The 23,540-nt window shown below is 57.5% G+C and overlaps 1 protein-coding gene across 5 annotated transcripts in view; it reads right to left on the reverse strand.

The window, feature by feature from the left end:
• The window catches only part of NBEA (neurobeachin), a 914,947-nt gene that overhangs the window by 23,118 nt on the left and 868,289 nt on the right, over positions 1–23,540 (reverse strand). For 3 of the 5 annotated variants that reach the window (XM_064269919.1, XM_064269917.1, XM_064269916.1), the window contains 3 exons: positions 6,004–6,066; positions 5,592–5,681; positions 1,906–2,098 (listed from right to left, as the gene is read on the reverse strand). In XM_064269919.1, the coding sequence (XP_064125989.1) occupies positions 1,906–2,098; positions 5,592–5,681; positions 6,004–6,066 (346 nt within the window). The remainder of the gene's footprint in view (positions 1–1,905; positions 2,099–5,591; positions 5,682–6,003; positions 6,067–23,540) is intronic. The other 2 variants (XM_064269920.1, XM_064269918.1) reach the window with 1 other exon arrangement.

Raw genomic sequence — 23,540 nt, forward strand, 5'->3', positions numbered from 1 at the left:
TCCCTGTTGGCAGTGCTTTATACACTTACTGCAAAAATATTTGCTTAAAAACTATTTGGTAAATTATTCTAAGAATGATTCAGTCATACTATATGTCTTTGTAGATGGGCTTGTGGTTTCCGCTGAAGATGCAGAAAGCAGGGAAGAATGCTGCTTCCACCCTAACAACAACAAAGAGCCGACAAAAGGAAAGATCCTAACATTTGTGGAACCCACCAGAGTGAGGCCACTGCTGGGCGAACAATTCGGCTGAAACCTAAGAAAAGCTGGGGGTGGGGTGAGAGCAGGGGCTCCCCTGGGGCAGAGCTGAGGGGAAGATGGGGCTACTGTGCAAGGGGGCCTTCTCTCCATAGATTATAAACAAAACGAAGGGATAAAACGGAGCCACTTCTGCAGCCGTAGCCTCAGTATAAGCCGCTTAGAGGATTAATAGTTAGGGCTTCACTGAACTCACTAGTTGTAACTTTTACTGAAAGCGATTCTATAATATACGTAATACTTCCGAACAATTTTAAGGAAAAATGTAGTCCTTTATAGTTTTCTCTCAATGCAAGACACTTCTAAAAGTTAAGGCTGCTGTGAATAATAAAAATCATAACTTTTTTCTTAAGATGTTTGCTGGCTGCACACTTCTGGCTGCCTGGAAGCTGTCCCACCTCTGTTTATAATATCATTAGCAACGATAACATAGGTACACGTGGAAACGCGCGGGAGACAGAGCTAGGGTGTAAATCACTGTTTCGCGGAGCACCAAGGAGTCAGCAGGAAAGAAGATTCAGGTTAGATCGCCGTGGCGTATCTGTTCAGTCCTGGTCACAGTGGGAGTCCCAGGGGTTTGCAGCAAGATCTAAGTGATGAACTGGACCATGGAATCACCTGGTCACGTCCAGTCTGCCTGGCGAAATAAGTACCAAGACACCCAAGTTTCTGCAGCAGTACTGTACCTCCTCGGGGGGTACTGCCTGGAACCTTCAGGAATGCGTTTTGGGAAAACACTGAATGACTTAGATGTTGCCTTTTCTCGAAGCCTCTAAGCTCCACAAGAGTGGAGATGATGTTTGTCTTGTTCATTGTTACATTCCCTTTGCTTAGCACTGTTTGACACTGAGTAGCCAGTCAGATATTTGCTAAATAAATTAACAACGTGGAAGAAAGAGGAGTTTGAAGCCATCATGAAGGAAAATCCAGATTCTTCCAACTCACTTTGGTACGTGCTGTTGGACTGACTCCAACTCATGAAAACCCCATGTGTTCAGAGTAAACTGCTCCACAGGGTTTTCAAGACTGTGACCTTCTGGAAGCAGATCGCCAGGCCTCTCTCTCTCGAGGAGTCTCTGGGTGGGTTTGAACCACCAACTTTTCGATTAGTAGTAGAGCTCTTAACAATTTGCACCACCCAGGACTCCCAATTTTGTTTAATACAGACTAAAAGTGTTTTTTGTTTTTTTTTTTTTGGCTGGTAGCGATCGGTGGAGTGGGAGAGGAGGACCTGGATTCTTTGCAGAAGTGCTTCAATTTATCCGACACTTAACAATTCACCCAGCATTCCCAGAGGCGCTAAAGTACAGCAGTGAATAAGACAGGCCAGAATCACTTCGTTTTGCCGACAGTTATTCACTGTGCAGGTTTTTGTAGGTAATTTAGCGTGCTAGCTAGCCCTCACCAAACTTAAACCAAAAACCAAACCCGTTGCCATTGAGTCGATTCTGACTCATAGTGACCCTGTAGGACAGAGTAGGACTGCCCCATAGAGTTTCCAAGGAGCACCTGGTGGATTCAAACTGCCAACCTTTTGGTTAGCAGCCGTAGTACTTAACCACTGCACCACCAGGGTTTCCTCACCAAACTTATCCTAATTGCAGCATCTCAGGGATATTTAGTGCATACTTGCTAAGGCACACCTACCTACTGTGTTGTGCCACCTGTTGACAGCAAACAGCCTGCTGCAGGTCACCGTCACCACCGCAGGGATGGTGAGGTGGGGAAGCGTGTTGGCCGCCACGTGGGTCACGGGGGAGTTGGAGGGGAACTTCAGCACCATTATCACATCCTGCTGCATCTGGTCTTTGAACATGAGTGGACTCTGTGGAAGGAAACACTGTTGAATAGAAAGGGAAGAGGGCAGGAGGAAACAAAAGGGATAACGCAGTTAGTGAAAGGTCTGGGGAAAGTCAGTTAAAGCAGACTAGGCTAGCTGGGCGCACAAGGAGAGCAGAACAATGGTTGCTCGTACTGTGGCCGCCTACCAGGGAGAGCACTTCTCCTGAGGACCCCACAGAGGGACAAGCACAGGGACCTAGAGTTACTGTTACAGGACACCACGTTATTACCTGCATTTTTAGGCCAATAATGCCCGCATTCTATGTTTGTTTGCCAACTGGGCCCCCCCTGCCCCTCCCGTACTTTTGTAAGGTTGCTGTGCTGATTTTTTTTTACAGCAACATGTGAAAAGAATTAGCATAGTGTGCTTATGAACATTATACAGAACGAGCACGTTATCTGCCTAAAAAACAGTAATGGTCAGGCTCAATATAAGTATCGCCAAGCTTCAATGCGAAAACTCAGCTTACAGGTACGACCACGTGATGCCAACCTAAGTCTTCAATGCAGCTGAAAAATCAGTTTAGTGGACGAGTTAGTTATCCACACTGTTTACGTGAAGTAAAAGGTGGACTGACTGATAACTTCATTTCCTCTCTGGCTGACCTGGGGTCCCTCTACAGGGTAAATAATTAAAACATAACAGCCTCTAGGGGCCAGTCTAACTACTCCCTCACAGGTGCTCTCTGGGTGTTTCTGCTGTGGCACCTCCGGTCTGTCTACTCTTCATGCGACTTCCCCTTCAGACTCTGAGCCACTGAGGGCAAACCGCTTTCTCTGCTTCTTTAATCTCTGTCTCTCAAGCATCTAGCACACGACCTGCTGGAAGCAGACACTCTCAGTGCTACCGTAAGCGCTATGTCGCTGTTGCCGCTGGGTGCCGTCGCGTCGATTCCAGCTCATGGTGACCCCACGTGACAGCGTAGGACTGCTTCATACGGGGTTCTGGGCTGTACCCCACAGAAGCAGATCACCAGGTCTTTCTCCCACAGAGCCAATGGGTGGGTTTGAACTGCCAACTGGCTAAAAGCTGAACGCTTAACTGTTGCACCACCAGGGCTCCTGATCAGTGCTATAACCAAAAAACCCCATGGCCGTCAGGTTGATTCCCTTTCACAGCAACCCTGTATGACAGAACAGAACTGCCCCACAGGTTTCCAAGTCGATAATCTTTAAAGGAAGCAGACGGCCACATCTTTCTCCTGCAGAGAGGCTGGTGGGCTTGAACAGACATTTCCGGTTAGCAGCCAAGCACTTAAGCACTGCGCCACCAGGGCTCCTTATAAGTGCTATAAGAAAAATATAAGTGCTATAAAAAAAAAAAATAAGTCACTGTAAATACTGCTATACAAAAAACATAAAATAGGGGTGCTGGAAGTAACCACGATTTAGTCTTCATTCATGCTTTGTAACTGTTTGCTGTATACGTGAATTCTCTGCTATATGAACCTAGAAAGCTTAGATTTTCTTTCTGAACTGTTCCATGCCAATTTAGTCTACAACTATTTCCCCTAGGAAACTAATGAATTCCGGCTGGGCGTTTTTCCAGGATAAGTATTTTTTTTTATTATTACTACCAAGCAGAGAAAGCTAGCTTGGGATAACAGTCTTCTGCCAAGTCAGTCATAAAAGCAAGCCTGATGCTTTTTCCTGAACGGTTTGTTAAAAACGCTTTATCTCAAGTTTTGTGGCTCTGAGGCTGGGCCTCTCCAAGTGGGCTCTGTGGCTGGGGGCTTGTAAGGGGGGCGGTCCGCTCTCACAGACCTGTGTTTTGTCATGCAAAAGGCCCAGCCTGGAAAAAAGTTTGTTGGTGCCTGATCCCAGGGGCTGAAACCCTTTGTTTGAGCTTTCGTAGAAAGGAGGAAAATGACTGAAACAAACACATATTTGTGCACTGGTTCTACTGATTCTGACTCCTGATGGTGCAGGGTGGACTCACCCTGTATCTCCAACGCCTGGCAGCACACCTGACACACAGAAGGTGCTCGACGTAAAATTGTCGAGAAACTGATAGAACAAATGAAAGCCACGGACACTGCTTTCATTACAACAGCTCATCTATTTGTTTGCACACACATTGCGGACGCTATTCCAGAGCTATTTCCTGGCTTGACAACTGTCTGGGAAAACCAGTAGACTATTCTGGTGCTTTGTAAACACCTTTTTACCTATTCTTAAATAAAATATAGGAGCTCTGGTGGGGCAGTAGTTAAGCACTTGGCTGCTAACTTAAAGGTCAGCGGTTCGAACCCAGCGGCTGCTCCATGGGAGAAAGACTTGGGGACTTGCTTCCGTAAAGATTTCAGCCTAGGAAACCCTATGGGGCAGATCTACTCTGTCAAATGGGGTCACTATGAGTTGGAATTGACTCAACAGCACCTAACAACAACAAGTAGAATATAGTGAAAAAAAAATCAGTTTAAAAAATAAATTCAAATATCTTTCTCAGAAAGTGTCCAATTTTCTTCAAATTATATAAAAAGGACAATGACTATTTGCTAATATGTTGAAAAAGGGCTGTTTTGTTATGGGAATAATCTTTGAGAACTCAAAATTATAGAAATCTTGCTTTTGCCCTTGCAAAATTGGAATAAAAGGCTGACTGGGGTAGCTACCGCCAATAGTGGTGCTGTCAGTTAGCACCCCTTGAGCACACACTGTATGAGGATGCTGTGCTACGTGGGGTACAGCCTGAGGTCACTAACTTCTCAGCTGGAGGGGACTTTTTTTTTTGGCCCATTTCACAGATGCTGGAACTTGCAGAGGTCACCTTGCCCAGGTCACTCACTAGTGAGGTGGCATGGACAGTGTCTGACCCAGGTCTGGCTCTGGAGTCCTTGTTCTCCACCACCCTCTTGCCTGCCTCTCTGGCAGCTACCAGAAATGACTTTTCTATTCTTTCCTTGCCTTAAAACCAACTCTTTCCCTCTTGCCCAGAAAGATTAAATTTGGTAATTTCATGGAGTGCTTAGATTTTTCATTGTAATTTACAAACCTAATCTCAATTTAGGAAGGAGCCCTGGTTGCACAGTGGTTAAGCGCTTGCTTGCTAACCGAAAGGTTGGAGGTTCAAACCCATTAGCTGCTCTGTGGGAGAAAGATGTGGCAGTCTGCTTCCATAAAGGTTATGGCCTTGGAAATCCTATGGGGCAGTTCTGCTCTGTCCTTTAGGGTTGCTGTAAGTCGGAATCGAGTTGACGGCACACAACAACAATCTCACTTTGGTATGGTGTGTGTCTGCTTGCCTATATGTGTATAAGTGAGTTTATGCTGAGGCAAACACAGGCAGAGAAGACGGCTGTTTTTGTGAACCCAAAATTGGGCTAGCTGAGCTAGGACTTCAGGAGCTGCACTCCCTCTGTTTCCCCCTGAGGTATCAGCATATCCTTGGCTGAAGCGTGAACGATACACTGAGATGCCTTAAGGATGCTGCTAAAGCTGGCACTTTACTTGGTCCGTACTCAGACCCACAGCAAGCTGACGTGTCTCACCAGGTGCATGGCGGAGCTGCGAGGTGGATGTGGCTCAATAAGCAGCTGAGATGGCGTCTGTCCAAAGTTCTGGATCTGTGCCTCCATGGCCTGCAGGGCAAGGCGAGTGATTGTCACAATCAATACACCTCACAGAGATAGGTCAACAAACTCTTAGACAATGCAAGTGTATCCCAAGTCAGCCATGAAAAGAGTCCAGAAAATTCACCGGGTGCCCCTCTCAGGGTGCAGAATCATCCAAGTGTTAGTATTTTGTAGACAAGCTTTGCTTCTCCTTCCAAACATGCTTCTGTTAACCAAGTGACGACTCTTATTCCCAGAGGCCGAGGTTAAATGTGGGCATGTTAACCCGTGAGTACACACATGCAGCTAAAGGCCAAAGAGAACACTGAATACAACACAACATGTGTACCTTAATAAAGTCCTCTGTAAGAAGGAAAGTATGAGGGTCTCTAGTGAAATAAGCTTCCGGAATCTTAATGGGGAAAAAAGAATGAGACATAAAGCCCTCCAATGCTACAAAATAAAATCCAGAAAACCAGACGCCCTGAATCATCGATTCAGAAGGCAATAAGCAGAAAGGACACAAAGAGTTTTTGTATAGTAATTAAATATGGCAAAACTTTGATTATAAAAATATATTTCAGCTTGCTATGGTATTTTAAGATGGATCCTGCAATGTCATTTATAAAGTATGACTTCATTTTTTTCATAATTTTTCTGAAATTTTAGAAAGAACCAACCTAAAGAGGAAAGAATCCTTTGAGCATTCTGAACTAGACAATGTTGCCTTAATGCCCAGACAGGTGGAAATACCATGGGATTTTATGGCTTCAAATGAATAGAAATAATTTTAGACCTCAAACAGTTTAGACCGTATAACGTACCTTATTATTGTGCATGTCAAAGAAATATTTGTATAAAAGACAAATATTTTTTCTATATGTAAAATTGTCTAGGCAAAATATTTCAATATATTACACCAGACTAGCAGAAATACTTTTCTGAAATATCCTAAGTATGTAATTTAAGTCAACAAGGAGAAGCACAATATTTACTGTGATCATTGCTCTGTTACCATGCTAATTTTTTTCCCTAAAATCGTGTGCAGTTTGGTTGCACATAAAAGTGAAATACGAAAATCACTGCCGAGTGCTTCAGGTGAGTGGTAGCTGGGTCTCTAGGCAACACCGCCACTAGTCGCATCCGAGTCACAATGCTCATTTATAAAGTACTTAAATTTAACAATCTGTCCTCCTAGACTGCATTTCAAGAAAACGTTTATCAACAAAAACATGAATTTTCAAATTTATTAGCAATATTAAACATGAACGCATCATTATCCACCATATTTCAGCAACTGCGTAAATGGGGCTTTACTCCTTTTTATTTGCAAAGGTCGTGGAATGAATTATTAAATCTCTTTACGTGCTGCCTGATTTTACTGTACACGTTTATTTGCATGGTGTCCACTCATACACAAAATGTGACTACTTAGCTAAATTGCAGTCACATCGATACCATCATTCTTTGGCTTCCTGGTGTAGGATTTATGGTTATAAAAGGGAAAGGCAGCCATTTCTGTTTAGGCTTACATTATCAACCATAAACTATTTTTTCTTCTTCTGTGCTTTAGGTGAAAGTTTACAGCTCAAGTTAATTTCTCGTACAAAAATATATATACATTTTGTTATGTGACCCTCGTTTCAATCCCTACAATGTGACAGCACACGCCCCCTTTCTACCCCGGGTTTTCTGTGTCCTCAACCTGCTCCTGTCCCTTTCTGCCTTCTCATCTCACCTCTGGACAAGAGCTGCCCATTTAGTCTCTTGTCTCTACTTGAACTAAGAAGCACACTTACCATGAGTATTGTTTTATGTTTTTTGGTCCAGTCCAATCTTTGTCTGAAGAGTTGGCTTTGGGAATGGTTTTAGTTCTGGGTTAACATAGAGTCCGGGGGCCATGTCTTCTGGGGTTCCTCTAGTCTCAGTCAGACCATTAAGTCTGGTGTTTTTACGAGAATTTGAGTTTAGCACCCCCACTTTTCTCCTGCTCCGTCAGGGGCTCTGCTGTGTTCCCTGTCAGGGAGGTCATTGGTGGTAGTTGGGCACCATCTAGTTCTTCTGGTCTCAGGCTGATGGAGTATCTGGTTTATGTGACCCTTCTGTCTTTGGGGCTCATATTTTCCTTGTGTCTTTGGTGTTCTTCATTCTCCTTTGTTCCAGGTGGGCTGGGACCAACCAATTGATGCATCTTAGATGGCTGCTCACAAGTTTTTAAGACCCTAGGCACCACTCACCAAAGTGGGCTGCAGAATATTTTCTTAATAAACTTTGTTATTCCAATTGACCTAGATGTACCCCAAAACCATGGTTCCCAGATCCCTGTCCATGCTACTCTGTCCCTCAAAGTGTTTATTAACAGTAAACTCTCCACAACAATAACAACAAGCAGTAATTTCATTGTAAAATCTGCCCTGAGTAGCAAATACCCAACACCTGGTTTAATGCATCATGAGCTGCTAACCTTGCTGTAACAACGGCGGTACCACTGCCTGCGTCTCACGCAACCAGCAAAAGGACAGGGGCTGGGTAAAGTAAACACGATTTAATCTCTAAGACAAGGCATTTCACATTGTAGATAGCCTTTAAATGTCCACAACCTGTTGTCATTGAGTCAACTGCGACTCATAGTGACCCTACAGGACAGAGGTGAACTGCCCCATAGGGTTTCCTCTCTACCAGAGCAGACCGCCAAGCCTTTCTTCTTTGGAGTGGCTGCTGGGTTCAAACAGCTGATCTTTCAGTTAGCAGTGGAGTGCTTAACCACTGCACCACCAGGGCTCCCAACTGGCATCAGGATAAATACTGAGTTGTGATTCATTTCATCCTTTCGTTAGTCCCTGCATTTAACATTTATTTCTAGGAAGACTAAACTGATTGCCTCTTCTCTGTGAACGACAATCACATAGCTTCATAACCCAAAAGGTTCTCACTGCAGCATTTGTCTTTCAGTTAAGGAACCCTGGTGGCACATGGTTGAGCACTCGGCTGCTAACAAAGGTTGGCAGTTCGAACGTACGAGCTGCTCAGCAGGAGAAAAGACCTGGCTATCTGCTCCCATAAAGATTACAGCCTGAGAAATCCTATGGGGCAGTTCTACTCTGTCCTATAGTGTCACTAAGAGTTGGAATCAACTGGACGGCACTCAGCATCAACAATCTGTTAGTTTGTAATCCTACCTTCCAATAATTTCTTATCCTCAGATGTAAAAATGTAGAAGTCTGTTATTTTAGAAAAGTGTGGCTGTCCCTCTCTGATGTAGTTATCATTATCAAAATGTGCAAATGGGGAGGTTTCTGTCCTCCCCCACTCTTAAGAAGCCTTTGATGTTGAGTAAAGAGGCACTTTGCTTGGGAGAGTGCCCAGTGATCCGCTTGACCCATTCTGCAACCCGTGAATCATGGCAATGACTGAGAGTGACACCCTGTGAAGGAGAAAATGCCTCCCTAAATCCTCTTCTTCCCAAACTCCCTTGGTTATAGCCTTTACCACACAATCATTCATGTATGTCTGTCTGCTCGGAGTGTGAATTCCAGGGGCCAGGACAGTGACTTGGTCCCAGTATGGAATGGTGGAGGGATGTGTGCAAAACTAAAAGCTAGCCTATAAAAAAAGCTCAGTGGTGAGGAAAACGTCAGAGTTCTTTACCTTTACACTGCAAAAACAATTCATGAGGCAATTAGTCAATTTAACAAACATTTATTGAATGCTTACTCTATGCCATAACCCGGTGCAATTGAGTCGATTTTGAATCACGGCAATCCTACAGGATAGAGTAGAACTGCCCCATAGGGTTTCCAAAGCTGTAATCTTTACAGAAGCAGACAGCCACATCTTTCTCCTGCAGAGAGGCTGGTGGGTTTGAAATGCCGACCTTTTGGTTAGCAGCTGAGTGCTGAACCGCTGCGCCACCTGGGATCCTTTTCCTCTCTGCCAGGGGATACAAAACCACATACCAAGCTGCCCTCAGGATATCAGATACTGCATCAGCGCTCACAGTAGGTGGAAGGGGAGCCCGGGGGGAGTGACACAGGCAGATTCAGGGGGGCAGGAGGGCAAGGGGGCACCAGGCTATGAGGAGAGGGGTCCACAGTCGGGGACATGAGCTGAGGTTTGTAGGTCAAGCAGGAACTGGTGGGTCAACAGCATGGCAAGATCTGTAGCCATATAGAATTTTTCTCTAAACAATTTCCAAATGTATCAAATAAGGAAAAAAAAAAAAAAAAAGAAACCTACTTAAAGCTAATTATAAGGCAGTTTCTTTCTATATTATCAGAAAAAGTATTCTTAAAAAATTCAACATATTCCCAGTTCTCATGAGTCAGAGACACTAAGTGTTAGCTGTATTTAGTCTAACACCCCACGTGTTGAGCACATGCCACGTGCCAGGTGCTGTTTTGGACGGTTGTGGTTCTGGGCAAGTTACACAGAGCTCCTGTCCAGTCAGGACGCCCCAGGAGCACAATTCCAGCCACCACACAGAGCACAGAGCTCACGGCCAGTCAGGACACCCCAGGGGCACACGTCCAGCCTCCACACAGAGCTCATGGCCAGTCAGGACACCCCAGAAGCACACGTCCAGCCTCCACACAGAGCTCACGGCCAGTCAGGACACCCCAGGGGCACATGTCCAGCCGCCACACAGAGCTCACGGACAGTCAGGACGCCCCAGGGGCACACGTCCTGCCACCACACAGAGCTCACGGCCAGTCAGGACGCCCCAGGGGCACACGTCCAGCCTCCACACAGAGCTCACGGACAGTCAGGACGCCCCAGGGGCACACGTCCAGCCAGCACACAGAGCTCACGGACAGTCAGGACGCCCCAGGGGCACACGTCCAGCCTCCACACAGAGCTCACGGCCAGTCAGGACGCCCCAGGAGTACATGTCCAGCCTCCACACAGAGCTCACGGCCAGTCAGGACGCCCCAGGAGCACACGTCCAGCTGTCACACAGAGGTCACGGCCAGTCAGGACACCTCAGGAGCACATGTCCAGCCTCCACACAGATCTCACGGCTAGTCAGGATGCCCCAGGAGCACACGTCCAGCCTCCACATAGAGCTCGTGGCCAGTCAGGACACCCCAGGAGCACACGTCCAGCTGGTGGTCACAACACATCCCTGGGCTCCACTGAGCTCACAGACACAGGTTCTGTCTGAGCCAACACTCCCATGTCGGAATTTCCCACAGTAAGTAAGACCTCATGGGAGAAAACCCTGGCCATCTGCTCCCATGAAGATTAACCAAAAAAAAAAAAACCAAACCCATTGCCATGGAGTCGATTCCGACTCATAGAGACCCTACAGAACAGAGTAGAACTGCCCCATAGGGTTTTCAAGGAGCACCTGCTGGGTTACAGCCTAGGAAACCCTACTGGGCAGTTCTACTCTGTCTCATGGCAGGTCTACTCTGTCACGTGGGGATGCTGTGAGTTGGAAAAGACCAGGTGGCAACAGGTTTGGGTTTTGGTTTTGAAGGGAGACCTGGAGTGCCTTGGGAGCATTCTTGTAGATAGCCCTCACCTGGGGCCGAGGCACAGCCATGGGTTCTAGTGGCTGTAGCTGACATCAGCCCCTCACCTGGGGCCAAGACTGCAGCTGACGCCAGCCCCTCACCTGGGGCCTAGGCTGCAGCTGACACCACCCCTCACCTGGGGCCTAGGCTGCAGCTGACACCACCCCTCACCTGGGGCCTAGGCTGCAGCTAACACCACTCCCTCACCTGGGGCCTAGGCTGCAGCTGACACCACCCCTCACCTGGGGCCTAGGCTGCAGCTGACACCACTCCCTCACCTGGGGCCTAGGCTGCAGCTGACACCACCCCTCACCTGGGGCCTAGGCTGCAGCTGACACCACCCCCTCACCTGGGGCCTAGGCTGCAGCTGACATCACCCTCCACCTGGGGCCTAGGCTGCAGCTGACACCACCCCTCACCTGGGGCCTAGGCTGCAGCTGACACCACCCCTCACCTGGGGCCTAGGCTGCAGCTGACACCACCCCTCACCTGGGGCCTAGGCTGCAGCTGACACCACCCCTCACCTGGGGCCTAGGCTGCAGCTGACACCACCCTCCACCTGGGGCCTAGGCTGCAGCTGACACCACCCCTCACCTGGGGCCTAGGCTGCAGCTAACACCACCCCTCACCTGGGGCCTAGGCTGCAGCTAACACCACCCCTCACCTGGGGCCTAGGCTGCAGCTGACACCACTCCCTCACCTGGGGCCTAGGCTGCAGCTGACACCACCCTCCACCTGGGGCCTAGGCTGCAGCTGACACCACCCCTCACCTGGGGCCTAGGCTGCAGCTGACACCACCCCTCACCTGGGGCCTAGGCTGCAGCTAACACCACCCCTCACCTGGGGCCTAGGCTGCAGCTAACACCACCCCTCACCTGGGGCCTAGGCTGCAGCTAACACCACCCCTCACCTGGGGCCTAGGCTGCAGCTGACACCACTCCCTCACCTGGGGCCTAGGCTGCAGCTGACACCACCCTCCACCTGGGGCCTAGGCTGCAGCTGACACCACCCCTCACCTGGGGCCTAGGCTGCAGCTGACACCACCCCTCACCTGGGGCCTAGGCTGCAGCTAACACCACCCCTCACCTGGGGCCTAGGCTGCAGCTAACACCACCCCTCACCTGGGGCCTAGGCTGCAGCTGACACCACTCCCTCACCTGGGGCCTAGGCTGCAGCTGACACCACCCTCCACCTGGGGCCTAGGCTGCAGCTGACACCACCCCTCACCTGGGGCCTAGGCTGCAGCTGACACCACCCCTCACCTGGGGCCTAGGCTGCAGCTGACACCACCCTCCACCTGGGGCCTAGGCTGCAGCTGACACCACCCCTCACCTGGGGCCTAGGCTGCAGCTGACACCACCCCTCACCTGGGGCCTAGGCTGCAGCTGACACCACCCCTCACCTGGGGCCTAGGCTGCAGCTGACACCACCCCTCACCTGGGGCCTAGGCTGCAGCTGACACCACCCCTCACCTGGGGCCTAGGCTGCAGCTGACACCACCCTCCACCTGGGGCCTAGGCTGCAGCTGACACCACCCCTCACCTGGGGCCTAGGCTGCAGCTGACACCACTCCCTCACCTGGGGCCTAGGCTGCAGCTGACATCAGCCCCTCACCTGGGGCCTAGGCTGCAGCTGACACCACCCTCCACCTGGGGCCTAGGCTGCAGCTGACACCACCCCTCACCTGGGGCCTAGGCTGCAGCTGACACTACCCCTCACCTGGGGCCTAGGCTGCAGCTGACACCACCCCCTCACCTGGGGCCTAGGCTGCAGCTGACACCACCCCTCACCTGGGGCCTAGGCTGCAGCTGACACCACCCCTCACCTGGGGCCTAGGCTGCAGCTGACACCACCCCTCACCTGGGGCCTAGGCTGCAGCTGACACCACTCCCTCACCTGGGGCCTAGGCTGCAGCTGACACCACCCCTCACCTGGGGCCTAGGCTGCAGCTGACACCACCCCCTCACCTGGGGCCTAGGCTGCAGCTGACACCACCCCTCACCTGGGGCCTAGGCTGCAGCTGACACCACCCCTCACCTGGGGCCTAGGCTGCAGCTGACACCACCCCCTCACCTGGGGCCTAGGCTGCAGCTGACACCACCCCTCACCTGGGGCCTAGGCTGCAGCTGACACCACCCCTCACCTGGGGCCTAGGCTGCAGCTGACACCACCCCTCACCTGGGGCCTAGGCTGCAGCTGACACCACTCCCTCACCTGGGGCCTAGGCTGCAGCTGACATCAGCCCCTCACCTGGGGCCTAGGCTGCAGCTGACACCACCCTCCACCTGGGGCCTAGGCTGCAGCTGACACCACCCCTCACCTGGGGCCTAGGCTGCAGCTGACACCACCCCTCACCTGGGGCCTAGGCTGCAGCTGACACCACCCCCTCACCTGGGGCCTAGGCTGCAGCTGACACCACCCCTCACCTGGGGCCTAGGCTGCAGCTGACACCACCCTCCACCTGGGGCCTAGGCTGCAGCTGACACCACCCCTCACCTGGGGCCTAGGCTGCAGCTGACACCACTCCCTCACCTGGGGCCTAGGCTGCAGCTGACATCAGCCCCTCACCTGGGGCCTAGGCTGCAGCTGACACCACCCCTCACCTGGGGCCTAGGCTGCAGCTGACACCACCCCTCACCTGGGGCCTAGGCTGCAGCTGACACCACTCCCTCACCTGGGGCCAAGGCTACAGCTGACATCAGCCCCTCACCTGGGGCCTAGGCTGCAGCTGACACCACTCCCTCACCTGGGGCCTAGGCTGCAGCTGACATCAGCCCCTCACCTGGGGCCTAGGCTGCAGCTGACACCACCCCTCACCTGGGGCCTAGGCTGCAGCTGACACCACCCCTCACCTGGGGCCTAGGCTGCAGCTGACACCACCCCTCACCTGGGGCCTAGGCTGCAGCTGACACCACCCCCTCACCTGGGGCCTAGGCTGCAGCTGACACCACTCCCTCACCTGGGGCCAAGGCTACAGCTGACATCAGCCCCTCACCTGGGGCCTAGGCTGCAGCTGACACCACCCTCCACCTGGGGCCTAGGCTGCAGCTGACACCACCCCTCACCTGGGGCCTAGGCTGCAGCTGACACCACCCTCCACCTGGGGCCTAGGCTGCAGCTGACACCACCCCTCACCTGGGGCCAAGGCTACAGCTGACATCAGCCCCTCACCTGGGGCCTAGGCTGCAGCTGACACCACCCCTCACCTGGGGCCTAGGCTGCAGCTGACACCACCCCTCACCTGGGGCCTAGGCTGCAGCTGACACCACCCCTCACCTGGGGCCAAGGCTACAGCTGACACCACCCCTCCACCTGGGGCCTAGGCTGCAGCTGACACCACCCTCCACCTGGGGCCTAGGCTGCAGCTGACACCACCCCTCACCTGGGGCCTAGGCTGCAGCTGACACCACCCCTCACCTGGGGCCAAGGCTACAGCTGACACCCACCCTCCACCTGGGGCCTAGGCTGCAGCTGACACCACCCCTCACCTGGGGCCTAGGCTGCAGCTGACACCACTCCCTCACCTGGGGCCAAGGCTACAGCTGACACCACCCTCCACCTGGGGCCTAGGCTGCAGCTGACACCACCCTCCACCTGGGGCCTAGGCTGCAGCTGACACCACCCCTCACCTGGGGCCAAGGCTACAGCTGACACCACCCTCCACCTGGGGCTAGGCTGCAGCTGACACCACCCCTCACCTGGGGCCTAGGCTGCAGCTGACACCACCCTCCACCTGGGGCCTAGGCTGCAGCTGACACCACCCCTCACCTGGGGCCTAGGCTGCAGCTGACACCACCCCTCACCTGGGGCCTAGGCTGCAGCTGACACCACCCCTCACCTGGGGCCTAGGCTGCAGCTGACACCACTCCCTCACCTGGGGCCTAGGCTGCAGCTGACACCACTCCCTCACCTGGGGCCAAGGCTGCAGCTGACACCACCCTCCACCTGGGGCCTAGGCTGCAGCTGACACCACCCCTCACCTGGGGCCAAGGCTACAGCTGACATCAGCCCCTCACCTGGGGCCTAGGCTGCAGCTGACACCACTCCCTCACCTGGGGCCTAGGCTGCAGCTGACACCACCCCCTCACCTGGGGCCAAGGCTGCAGCTGACACCACCCTCCACCTGGGGCCAAGGCTACAGCTGACATCAGCCCCTCACCTGGGGCCTAGGCTGCAGCTGACACCACCCCTCACCTGGGGCCAAGGCTGCAGCTGACACCACCCCCTCACCTGGGGCCTAGGCTGCAGCTGACACCACCCCCTCACCTGGGGCCAAGGCTGCAGCTGACACCACCCTCCACCTGGGGCCAAGGCTACAGCTGACATCAGCCCCTCACCTGGGGCCTAGGCTGCAGCTGACACCACCCCCTCACCTGGGGCCAAGGCTGCAGCTGACACCACCCTCCACCTGGGGCAAGGCTACAGCTGACATCAGCCCCTCACCTGGGGGCCTAGGCTGCAGCTGACACCACCCACCTCACCTGGGGCCTAGGCTGCAAGCTGACACCACCCCCTCACCTGGGGCCAAGGCTGCAGCTGACACACCCCTCACCTGGGGCCAAGGCTACAGCTGACATCAGCCCCTCACCTGGGGCCTAGGCTCAGCTGACACCACCCCCTCACCTGGGGCCTAGGCTGCAGCTGACACCACCCCCTCACCTGGGGCCTAGGCTGCAGCTGACACCACCCTCCACCTGGGGCCTAGGCTGACAGCTGACACCACCCCTCACCTGGGGCCTAGGCTGCAGCTGACACCACCCCCTCACCTGGGGCCTAGGCTGCAGCTGACACCACTCCCTCACCTGGGGCCTAGGCTGCAGCTGACACCACCCCTTACCTGGGGCCTAGGCTGCAGCTGACACCACTCCCTCACCTGGGGCCTAGGCTGCAGCTGACACCACCCCTCCACCTGGGGCCTAGGCTGCAGCTGACACCACTCCCTCACCTGGGGCCTAGGCTGCAGCTGACACCACCCCTTACCTGGGGCCTAGGCTGCAGCTGACACCACCCCTCACCTGGGGCCTAGGCTGCAGCTGACACCACCCCTCCACCTGGGGCCTAGGCTGCAGCTGACACCACCCCTCACCTGGGCCTAGGCTGCAGCTGACACCACCCTCCACCTGGGGCCTAGGCTGCAGCTGACACCACTCCCTCACCTGGGGCCTAGGCTGCAGCTGACACCACCCCCCACCTGGGGCCTAGGCTGCAGCTGACACCACCCCTCACCTGGGGCCTAGGCTGCAGCTGACACCACCCCTCACCTGGGGCCTAGGCTGCAGCTGACACCACCCCCCACCTGGGGCCTAGGCTGCAGCTGACACCACCCCCCACCTGGGGCCAAGGCTACAGCTGACACCACCCCCTCACCTGGGGCCTAGGCTGCAGCTGACACCACCCCCCACCTGGGGCCTAGGCTGCAGCTGACACCACCCCCCCACCTGGGGCCTAGGCTGCAGCTGACACCACCCCTCACCTGGGGCCTAGGCTGCAGCTGACACCACCCCTCACCTGGGGCCTAGGCTGCAGCTGACACCACTCCCTCACCTGGGCCTAGGCTGCAGCTGACACCACTCCCTCAGCCTGGGGCCTAGGCTGCAGCTGACAACCACTCCCTCACCTGGGGCCTAGGCTGCAGCTGACACCACCCCTCACCTGGGGCCTAGGCTGCAGCTGACACCACTCCCTCACCTGGGGCCTAGGCTGCAGCTGACACCACCCCCTCACCTGGGGCCTAGGCTGCAGCTGACACCACCCCCTCACCTGGGGCCTAGGCTGCAGCTGACACCACCCCTCACCTGGGGCCTAGGCTGCAGCTGACACCACCCTCCACCTGGGGCCTAGGCTGCAGCTGACACCACTCCCTCACCTGGGGCCTAGGCTACAGCTGACACCACCCCCTCACTGGGGCCTAAGCTGCAGCTGACACCACCCCTCACCTGGGGCCTAGGCTGCAGCTGACACCACCCCTCACCTGGGGCCTAGGCTGCAGCTGACACCACCCCCCACCTGGGGCCTAGGCTGCAGCTGACACCACCCCTCACCTGGGGCCTAGGCTGCAGCCTGACACCACCCCTCACCTGGGGCCTAGGCTGCAGCTGACACCACCCCTCACCTGGGGCCTAGGCTGCAGCTGACACCACCCTCCACCTGGGGCCTAGGCTGCAGCTGACACCACCCCTCACCTGGGGCCTAGGCTACAGCTGACACCACCCCCTCACCTGGGGGCCTAGGCTGCAGCTGACACCACCCCCTCACCTGGGGCCTAGGCTGCAGCTAACACCACTCCCTCACCTGGGGCCTAGGCTGCAGCTGACACCACCCCCTCACCTGGGGCCTAGGCTGCAGCTGACACCACCCCTCACCTGGGGCCTAGGCTGCAGCTGACACCACCCCCCACCTGGGGCCTAGGCTGCAGCTGACACCACCCCTCACCTGGGGCCTAGGCTGCAGCCTGACACCACCCCTCACCTGGGGCCTAGGCTGCAGCTGACACCACCCCTCACCTGGGGCCTAGGCTGCAGCTGACACCACTCCCTCACCTGGGGCCTAGGCTGCAGCTGACACCACCCTCCACCTGGGGCCTAGGGCTGCAGCTAACACCACCCCTCACCTGGGGCCTAGGCTGCAGCTGACACCACCCCTCACCTGGGGGCCTAGGCTGCAGCCTGACACCACCCCTCACCTGGGGCCTAGGCTGCAGCTGACACCCACCCCTCACCTGGGGCCTAGGCTGCAGCTGACACCACTCCCTCACCTGGGGCCTAGGCTGCAGCTGACACCACTCCCCTCACCTGGGGCCTAGGCTGCAGCTGACACCACCCCTCACCTGGGGCCTAGGCTGCAGCTGACACCACCCCCTCACCTGGGGCCTAGGGCTGCAGCTGACACCACCCCTCACCTGGGGCCTAGGCTGCAGCTGACACCACCCCTCACCTGGGGCCTAGGCTGCAGCTGACACCACTCCCTCACCTGGGGCCTAGGCTGCAGCTGACACCACCCCTCACCTGGGGCTAGGCCTGCAGCTGACACCACTCCCTCACCTGGGGCCTAGCTGCAGCTGACACCACCCCTCACCTGGGGCCTAGGCTGCAGCTGACACCACCCCTCACCTGGGGCCTAGGCTGCAGCTGACACCACCCCTCACCTGGGGCCTAGGCTGCAGCTGACACCACCCCTCACCTGGGGCCTAGGCTGCAGCTGACACCACCCCTCACCTGGGGCCTAGGCTGCAGCTGACACCACCCCTCACCTGGGGCCTAGGCTGCAGCTGACACCACCCCCCTCACCTGGGGCCTAGGCTGCAGCTGACACCACCCCCTCACCTGGGGCCTAGGCTGCAGCTGACACCACCCCTCACCTGGGGCCTAGGCTGCAGCTGACACCACCCCCTCACCTGGGGCCTAGGCTGCAGCTGACACCACCCCTCACCTGGGGCCTAGGCTGCAGCTGACACCACCCCTCACCTGGGGCCTAGGCTGCAGCTGACACCACCCCTCACCCTGGGGCCTAGGCTGCCAGCTGACACCCACCCCTCACCTGGGGCCTAGGCTGCAGCTGACACCTCCCTCACCTGGGGCCTAGCTGCAGCTGACACCCCCCTCACCTGGGGCCTAGGCTGCTAGCTGACACCACTCCCTCACCTGGGGCCTAGGCTGCCGCAGCTGACCACCACCCCCTCACCTGGGCCTAGGCTGCAGCTGACACCACCCCTCCCCACCAGGGACCTACCCCCCGGCCCCTGCAGCTGACACCACCCCCCTCACCTGGGCCTAGGCTGCAGCTGACCCAACCCCTCACCTGGGGCCAAGGCTGCAGCTGACACCACCCCCTCACCTGGGGCCTAGGCTGCAGCTGACACCACCCCTCACCTGGGGCCTAGGCTGCAGCTGACACCACCCCTCACCTGGGGCCTAGGCTGCAGCTGACACCACCCCCCCACCTGGGCCTAGGCTGCAGACACCACCCCTCCACCTGGGGCCTAGGCTGCAGCTGACACACCCCCTCACCTGGGGCCTAGGCTGCAGCTGACACCACCCCTCACCTGGGGCCTAGGCTGCAGCTGACACCACCCTCCCTCACCTGGGGCCTCAGGCTGCAGCTGACACCACCCCTCACCTGGGGCCTAGGCTGCAGCTGACACCACCCCCTCACCTGGGGCCTAGGCTGCAGCTGACACCACCCCTCACCTGGGGCCTAGGCTGCAGCTGACACCACCCCCTCACCTGGGGCCTCTAGGCTGCAGCTGACACCACCCCTCACCTGGGGGCCTAGGCTGCAGCTGACACCACCCCCTCACCTGGGGCCTAGGCTGCAGCTGACACCACCCCTCACCTGGGGCCTAGGCTGCAGCTGACACCACCCCCTCACCTGGGCCTAGGCTGCAGCTGACACCACCCCTCACCTGGGGCCTAGGCTGCAGCTGACACCACCCCTCACCTGGGGCCTAGGCTGCAGCTGACACCACCCCCTCACCTGGGGCCTAGGCTGCAGCTGACACCACCCCTCACCTGGGGCCTAGGCTGCAGCTGACACCACCCCCTCACCTGGGGCCTAGGCTGCAGCTGACACCCACCCCTCACCTGGGGCCTAGGCTGCAGCTGACACCACCCCTCACCTGGGGCCTAGGCTGCAGCTGACACCACCCCTCACCTGGGGCCTAGGCTGCAGCTGACACCACCCCCTCACCTGGGCCCTAGGCTGCAGCTGACACCCACCCCCTCACCTGGGGCCTAGGCTGCAGCTGACACCACCCCTCACCTGGGGCCTAGGCTGCAGCTGACACCACCCCTCACCTGGGGCCTAGGCTGCAGCTGACACCACCCCTCACCTGGGGCCTAGGCTGCAGCTGACACCACCCCTCACCTGGGCCTAGGCTGCAGCTGACACCACCCCTCACCTGGGGCCTAGGCTGCAGCTGACACCACCCCTCAACCTGGGGCCTAGGCTGCAGCTGACACCACCCCCTCACCTGGGGCCTAGGCTGCAGCTGACACCACCCCTCACCTGGGGCCTAGGCTGCAGCTGACAACCACCCCTCACCTGGGGCCTAGGCTGCAGCTGACACCACCCCTCACCTGGGGCCTAGGCTGCAGCTGACACCACCCCTCACCTGGGGCCTAGGCTGCAGCTGACACCACCCCCTCACCTGGGGCCTAGGCTGCAGCTGACACCACCCCTCACCTGGGGCCTAGGCTGCAGCTGACACCACCCCTCACCTGGGGCCTAGGCTGCAGCTGACACCACCCCTCACCTGGGGCCTAGGCTGCAGCTGACACCACCCCTCACCTGGGGGCCTAGGCTGCAGCTGACACCACCCCCTCCACCTGGGGCCTAGGCTGCAGCTGACACCACCCCTCACCTGGGGCCTAGGCTGCAGCTGACACCACCCCTCACCTGGGGCCTAGGCTGCAGCTGACACCACCCCTCACCTGGGGCCTAGGCTGCAGCTGACACCACCCCTCACCTGGGGCCTAGGCTGCAGCTGACACCACCCCTCACCTGGGGCCTAGGCTGCAGCTGACACCACCCCTCACCTGGGGCCTAGGCTGCAGCTGACACCACCCCTCACCTGGGGCCTAGGCTGCAGCTGACACCACCCTCACCTGGGGCCTAGGCTGCAGCTGACACCACTCCCTCACCTGGGGCCTAGGCTGCAGCTGACACCACCCCCTCACCTGGGGCCTAGGCTGCAGCTGACACCACCCCTCACCTGGGGCCTAGGCTGCAGCTGACACCACCCCTCACCTGGGGCCTCAGGCTGCAGCTGACACCACCCCTCACCTGGGGCCTAGGCTGCAGCTGACACCACTCCCTCACCTGGGGCCTAGGCTGCAGCTGACACCACCCCTCACCTGGGGCCTAGGCTGCAGCTGACACCACCCCTCACCTGGGGCCTAGGCTGCAGCTGACACCACCCCCTCACCTGGGGCCTAGGCTGCAGCTGACACCACCCCTCACCTGGGGCCTAGGCTGCAGCTGACACCACCCCTCACCTGGGGCCTAGGCTGCAGCTGACACCACCCCTCACCTGGGGCCTAGGCTGCAGCTGACACCACCCCCTCACCTGGGGCCTAGGCTGCAGCTGACACCACCCCTCACCTGGGGCCTAGGCTGCAGCTGACACCACCCCTCACCTGGGGCCTAGGCTGCAGCTGACACCACCCCTCACCTGGGGCCTAGGCTGCAGCTGACACCACCCCCTCCACCTGGGGCCTAGGCTGCAGCTGACACCACCCCTCACCTGGGGCCTAGGCTGCAGCTGACACCACCCTCCACCTGGGGCCTAGGCTGCAGCTGACACCACCCCTCACCTGGGGCCTAGGCTGCAGCTGACACCACCCCTCACCTGGGGCCTAGGCTGCAGCTGACACCACCCCTCCACCTGGGCCTAGGCTGCAGCTGACACCACCCCCTCACCTGGGGCCTAGGCTGCAGCTGACACCACCCTCCACCTGGGGCCTAGGCTGCAGCTGACACCACCCCTCACCTGGGGCCTAGGCTGCAGCTGACACCACCCCTCACCCTGGGGCCTAGGCTGCAGCTGACACCACCCCTCCACCTGGGGCCTAGGCTGCAGCTGACACCACCCCTCACCTGGGGCCTAGGCTGCAGCTGACACCACCCCTCACCTGGGGCCTAGGCTGCAGCTGACACCACCCCTCACCTGGGGCCTAGGCTGCAGCTGACACCACCCTCCACCTGGGGCCTAGGCTGCAGCTGACACCACCCCCTCACCTGGGGCCTAGGCTGCAGCTGACACCACCCCTCCACCTGGGGCCTAGGCTGCAGCTGACACCACCCCCTCACCTGGGGCCTAGGCTGCAGCTGACACCACCCCTCCACCTGGGGCCTAGGCTGCAGCTGACACCACCCCTCACCTGGGGCCTAGGCTGCAGCTGACACCACCCCTCACCTGGGGCCTAGGCTGCAGCTGACACCACCCCTCCACCTGGGGCCTAGGCTGCAGCTGACACCACCCCCTCACCTGGGGCCTAGGCTGCAGCTGACACCACCCCTCACCTGGGGCCTAGGCTGCAGCTGACACCACCCCTCCACCCTGGGGCCTAGGCTGCCAGCTGACACCCCCACCTCACCTGGGGCCTAGGCTGCAGCTGACACCACCCCTCACCTGGGGCCTAGGCTGCAGCTGACACCACCCCTCACCTGGGGCCTAGGCTGCAGCTGACACCACCCCCTCACCTGGGGCCTAGGCTGCAGCTGACACCACTCCCCTCACCTGGGGCCTAGGCTGCAGCTGACACCACCCCTCACCTGGGGCCTAGGCTGCAGCTGACACCACCCCTCACCTGGGGCCTAGGCTGCAGCTGACACCACCCCTCCACCTGGGGCCTAGGCTGCAGCTGACACCACCCCTCACCTGGGGCCTAGGCTGCAGCTGACACCACCCCTCACCTGGGGCTAGGCTGAAGCTGACACCACTCCCTCACCTGGGGCCTAGGCTGCAGCTGACACCACTCCCTCACCTGGGGCCTAGGCTGAAGCTGACACCACTCCCTCACCTGGGGCCTAGGCTACAGCTGACACCACACCCCTCACCTGGGGCCTAGGCTGCAGCTGACACCACCCCTCACCTGGGGCCTAGGCTGCAGCTGACACCACACCCTCCACCTGGGGCCTAGGCTGCAGCTGACACCACTCCCTCACCTGGGGCCTAGGCTGAAGCTGACACCACTCCCTCACCTGGGGCCTAGGCTACAGCTGACACCACTCCCTCACCTGGGGCCTAGGCTGAAGCTGACACCACCTCCCTCACCCTGGGGCCTAGGCTGCAGCTGACACCACTCCCTCACCTGGGGCCTAGGCTGAAGCTGACACCACTCCCTCACCTGGGGCCTAGGCTACAGCTGACACCACTCCCTCACCTGGGGCCTAGGCTGCAGCTGACACCACTCCTCACCTGGGGCCTAGGCTGCAGCTGACACCACTCCCTCACCTGGGGGCCTAGGCTGCCAGCTGACACCACTCCCTCACCTGGGGCCTAGGCTGCAGCTGACACCACTCCCTCACCTGGGGCCTAGGCTACAGCTAACACCACCCCTCACCTGGGGCCTAGGCTGCAAGCTGACACCACCCCTCACCTGGGGCCTAGGCTGCAGCTGACACCACCCCTCACCTGGGGCCTAGGCTGCAGCTGACACCACCCCTCACCTGGGGCCTAGGCTGCAGCTGACACCACCCTCCCACCTGGGGCCTAGGCTGCAGCTGACACCACTCCCCCTCACCTGGGGCCTAGGCTGCAGCTGACACCCACCCCCTCACCTGGGGCCTAGGCTGCAGCTGACACCACCCCTCACCTGGGGCCTAGGCTGCAGCTGACACCACCCCTCACCACCAATACTATCTCTCTATG

The sequence above is a fragment of the Loxodonta africana genome, chromosome 17, assembly GCF_030014295.1.
Source record: "Loxodonta africana isolate mLoxAfr1 chromosome 17, mLoxAfr1.hap2, whole genome shotgun sequence".
In the NCBI taxonomy this organism is placed as follows: Eukaryota; Metazoa; Chordata; class Mammalia; order Proboscidea; family Elephantidae; genus Loxodonta; species Loxodonta africana.